The 5,286-nt window shown below is 49.9% G+C and overlaps 1 protein-coding gene across 1 annotated transcript in view; it reads right to left on the bottom strand.

Moving 5' to 3' along the window:
* Positions 1 to 1,058: 1,058 nt before the first annotated feature.
* The window catches only part of MRM2 (mitochondrial rRNA methyltransferase 2), a 10,355-nt gene continuing 6,127 nt past the window's right edge, over positions 1,059 to 5,286 (bottom strand). Inside the window, exons 4-5 of the mRNA XM_025049573.1 lie at positions 4,110 to 4,443; positions 1,059 to 2,048 (exon numbers count right to left, since the gene is read on the bottom strand). Of these exons, the coding sequence (XP_024905341.1) occupies positions 1,615 to 2,048; positions 4,110 to 4,443 (768 nt within the window). The 3' untranslated portion in view covers positions 1,059 to 1,614. The remainder of the gene's footprint in view (positions 2,049 to 4,109; positions 4,444 to 5,286) is intronic.

The following is a 5,286-nucleotide window of genomic DNA, read 5'->3' on the forward strand; positions in this document are numbered from 1 at the left end:
GAGGCGGCTGCCTCGCTCCGCCCACGAGGCCTCTAGGGCCCACCCTTCCTCATGCCTGGCTGCGCCCCCAAAGCTTGCCACCACGGTACCTCCTTGAACCGGTGCGTTCTTTCACTTTTCTCTGGCCCCCTGGGGAAAGCAAAATACCGTGCTGCTGGAGCGTCCTCCCGCTGCCCGTGAGACGTGGGGGCTTGGGCCCCCGCCCGGATCCCCCATTCTACACTGAGACGGGGCGTGGGCCCCTGCCCGGGTCCCCCGTTCTCCAGCGTGCAGACAGCCCACAGCCAGCGGGTCCCTCCCGGAACAACTGCAGCCTCGGTCTGTCCGGGACCACGTTATATTCTATGACATATAGTTACTATATATTATAATTAATTATGATATTATAATATTATAGTTTTATCATTATATTCTATATTATGTATTGTAGTAACAAATAACATGTGTAAATTAAGTTACATTGTTATATTAATAGAAGCATATACATTATATGCTATGTCACATCATAGACATCATGTTAATATTTAAATTTTAACTTGATAATATAAAGTAATACATACTTTATGTCCCACTCAATTTTTCAATTACATCTCCTCCTCCTCCCTGCACGGCACCACCCACGGCTACACGCCCAGGGTCTGCACTGAATTCCCTTCCAGAGGACAAGAGAAGTTTGTGTGGGGCAGAATGAATGGGCTGGGGACTGGGAGCATGTGGTGCAAGTAGGACACCAGGGTTCTCTGGACTTAAGTGAGTGCAACCGAAAAAAACCAGCCTGCAGTCTACTTCGGGCAGATGAACTAAGCCCTAGGACCCTGATGGAAGCTCTGGGGTATCTTTTCCCCTACTGCTCCTTGGGATTCAATCAGCGTTACAGTTAATAAACTCTTCTGGAGGGATGAGCATGCCTCCAGGAAATGGCTTTGAGGAAACCAGTCATTTTAAAAAAAAAACTTGCATAAAAACCCCTCAAGATAACACAGTCTATACTGTCTTATAAAGCTGCACCAAGCTCCTGGAAGAGTGAAAGGGAATAAATGAACACACCACACCACTGCTTGCTTGGGCAATTACCTTTACGGTCTAAGGAGCCAGAAGTATAGCAACGTGCATTTCCAGCAAAAGACAAAGCGCACCGCCCCACGCATAAATTCATACCACGTCTTCCCTAATTGCCCTGGGAATTCTCACTGCTAGAAGTATGGATGTTTCCAAATCATTCACCAGAGATGGAAATTAATCCCTAGATTGAAATTTCAGATTTTTCTACATTATACTATGTAGCCTATAAGAACTGGAAACCTGTGTGTTGTGTCCTTGGGGCAATGGTGGAAAGCTGTTCTCTGTAATTAGCTCAGTCTGGTAAGATAAGCAAGTGACTCGAAGTGTATCTCCAGCTGTGCTTCAGTGCAATCATTTTTATCCTTCCCTCAGTCTATTATCATCTATCATGGTCACTAAATAGAGTTTTGTCCCATCTTTTGGTTTAAAAAAAGCCCCCCACTTGTCCCGCCTGATGCATCACAGATCTAGCTGGGCCTTCCCCCGCCACACTTCAGGAAAGCATGCAGCCTACATCTGCAGTGACGAGGACCAGAGGTGCCAGAAGAAACCTCAGTCTTTCACAGCTCTTCGGTATTGTGTGGCCAAGAGGTACACCTCTGATGATTCTTTCCTGCTGGCTTCAGGTTTCACGATCCTTGTGTTCTGGAATTCCTCTGTCAGTCTCTTCTGCAACCGATGGCTTTGACTCCCAGCCCAGGTTTTACAAAGGAATGTTCCCCCAGGGTGCAGGATGTGGGGAGCCATGTCCAGCAGGGACAAGCACAGGCCAATGATCCTGTCATGATCAAGGCCCCGGATCCCTGTAGCGTTGGGTGCCATGTCACTCAGAATCACATCTGCTCTCCCACCAGGAAGCAGTTCTTGGATTCTCTGGAAGGTTCCCGGGTCAGTCACATTAGCAGGGCACAGAAAAGTTGCTCCTTCCAGGGGTGATATGTGAAGAAGGTCTACCCCGAGCACAAAGCCTACAGGAGTGCTGGGCTCTAAGGAAGAAATGGTGAGTGAGTTATTTACACCCTGAATTTTCTCACAAAAATACATGCAACAAAGTAATAGAGGACCACGGAAAAGAGCCCATGTGCAAATAATGTGTACACAGGTCTTTTTGCACTTTCTATACATCCTGTAAGAGCACACGGTGGGGCAGTGGTGGTCCTGTCCCCTACAGCTGAGGGAACCGACCCAGAAGAGCGGCAAAGTGACTGTCCCAGAGCGAAAGGCGAACCTGGGACTTGACTCTGACTTCACATTGTTCCCCGAGGCTGCTTTCCCTGAGGAATCTCATCTCTGAGTGGTCTTTTTGATAAAGTAGAAAATGATGCACTAGTTTATACAGTGCCTCTGGATTAAATCAACAAATCCACTCTTGCAGCCTAATCCAATTTCTTTCCATGGAGAAACTTAGAGACAAGCCGAGACGAGAGAAAGGCCAGATGCAAGATAAGGTCCAAAAACTGCTGCCTTGCTCGTAGTTGAGTGATACCAATCATGAACTAAAAGATGTCAGTTTCACCTTACCTAAAGCAAGACTTTATGTCTGCACGACTGAGTCTACCTCCCCTTCCTCTCAGGCTGCACCCACATTCAGAGTCCCCCTCTGCACAAGCCCTGGCAGCCCCTCTCTGCATCACTTCCCTGCGTTGAGGGCTTTTGCTCTGCTCATGTGTCAGGGTTAAGCCACGGATTTGCTAGTTCGGTCTATTTAGTAAAAAGGGTGTTTTGCAGGGCGAGGAGGGAAATGGGTGTTTCATTTCTATGTAAAGATTAGAAGTCTAGGTATTTTGCAGAGTAATATTTAAAAGGCCAAAACTCTCAATTTTCAGCTGTTAAGTGCAACACATCCGATCTCACTTCACGCGCCTGTGCTCTTCAGCATCTCATACGTTGCCTCGGGAGGTGTCCAGTAAAGGCAAATGGCTCTGGCTGTAATTTTGCAACTTCTGGGAGAAAAAGAAACTAGGTCATTTTATCCACACACTTTGCTTCTGCCACTTTAGGGGAACAGAAACCACTGAAATCAGCTGTTATAATGTCTATGGATAGATTCAGTAATGGCAAAAGAACTTACATTTCTGACACAAATTCATTCACTCGGCCTATATTAGAGCTAAAAAAAAATAAGCTGTTCTCAAGCCCCTGAGGCATCCCAGCCATGAACGGGCTGATGAATGAACCAGTGGAGGAGCGGTCCCAGGTCTGCAATTTCAGGTCACTGAACACAACCTCAAACTTCTCATTAGGAAAATGGCACAAATGTCCCCATTCCAAGGTGGAAGAGAGCTTTGTAAACTGTCACATGTCACATAATACTAGTGCGTGCAGTACCCTGACTTTACAGCAGGAAATGTAGGTGGTAAGGACACCCGCCACAGCACTAGGCTCACCGGCCAGAGACCTGAAAGCAGCCCAGGTGAGACACCGGAGCGCTGCGCCGCTGACTAAGAGGGCGAGGTTGTCTTAGTCCTGTGGCTGGTGGGTTTATCCGTGTATTAATCAGGGGAAACATTTTTACATAGAGAACCTCTGACAAAACCATCACACACAAAAGAAAAGCTGAGTCCCTCGGGTTTAGCCAGCATGGAGAACCTGGAGCCTAGTAGGACCTCGAGGACACCCAGCGCTTCAGGCTCCAGGACCTGGACGCCTCCAGGGCGAGTCAGCAGTACTGTCAGGGAAAGATGTCAACATAGGAGGAAGTGAAAAAGGAGCTCCGTCAAGGCTCTAAGTCAGCAAGACTGGATGAAAGCATTTTGAAAAGAAAGTGTGTATGGCAGTTACGTGTGCGAAAACAAATTCTCCAAGGACGCAAACCACTATTAACGTGCACGTTAATGTGGTATCATTTGAGGTGGTTGAAATTTTCATTACACCTTTCTCCCTTGTCTTTCATTTTGAAAATGCCAGTGTCCTATTTTTATTATTACTACTAAGCAACCAATTGAGACACCTGTGCCTTCAGAAAATGGCCCAACCCCTCCGTGTCCTCTGGCGGAGGGCAGCTGGCTCACGTCCAGAGTGGCCCTAAGAGCAGCAGGAGGCCCCACCTGTGCCTGCAGCGTTGACTCTCTGCACAGACACCTGGCTCCATGCACCAGGAGCCGCCCCACAGTCTAACACCCGGAGGCCAGGCCGTAGGATCCGGTGTTTCTCGTCCACCTCCAGAAGCTTGAAGGCACTTCGACACCGATAGCTCTCCAGCTTCGCAGCCTTCACAAACGGGTCCTTCAGGTGCCGCGTCAGCCACAGGTGCTCGGCACCGGTCCTAGCCTTGTAGTGACTGCCAGCAGTGTGCAAGCTTTGACGCCGAAGGGCACACACCAGCTTCCAGGACCTGATGAGAAAGGGAGCAGGCAGGCTGGCATCACATAGCTCCACAGGTCACGAGCTCAGGGCAGAGCCCTCGGTGCAACCTGGGCATTCATAGAGATGAGGCAGGGAGGCCCCAAAGGGGAGGCAACTTAAGACCACCGCCAGAGTGCAGGTATTATGGGCCGACCTGTAGCTTCCCCAAATTTGTATGTTGAAGTCCTAACCCCCAGAACCTCAAAATGTGACTGGTCTTTAAAGAGGTATTTAAGTTAAAATGAGGCCCTGATCCACTGGGACTAGTGCCCTTATAAGAGGACCTTAGGACACTAGGGATGGCCATGTGAGGTCACAGGATGGAGACGTCAGAGTCACCCTGCTGGCAGCCACCAAGCCTTCCTAATACTGGGTACCAGTGCTCACTACCGTTCTCTCGCCTGGCGCCAATTTCCACAGGGCTCTGCCAGACGGGGACAAGCTCACAGGACAGGTCCTTGCCTTGCTTAGTCCCCGAGCATAGGGCTAGCAGAGCCTGAGCTGCGCACTTCCTAACACAACGAAGCCAGCCCGCGTGAACAGCTGAAAGGCCATTTCCACGTCTTTGGCAAAATCGGGTTTTCAACAGTTTGTGGACAGCCAGGAGCGACCCATTCCTCCCCTCCCTGAACTCTCAGACCTACAAAATAGGTTCTAATCCATTTGTTCTGATGAGAAAAAGCTATCGCTCTCCCCTCGGCAACGGGCCAAAGCCCCTCCGGCAGAGATGGCTGACAGGATGGGGAGGCAGTAGCTCGGGAACCTCTGAAGGCCGGGGGGTCTCTCGGGAAGCGGGTAGAGCGGTGCTGGGCGCCGGAGCCAACCTCAGCGCTCGGGGCCGGGGACCGGATCTGGGCGGCTGGCCCCCGCCAGCGCCAG

Source organism: Pteropus alecto, unplaced genomic scaffold, assembly GCF_000325575.1.
Source record: "Pteropus alecto unplaced genomic scaffold, ASM32557v1 scaffold56, whole genome shotgun sequence".
Classification (NCBI taxonomy): Eukaryota; Metazoa; Chordata; class Mammalia; order Chiroptera; family Pteropodidae; genus Pteropus; species Pteropus alecto.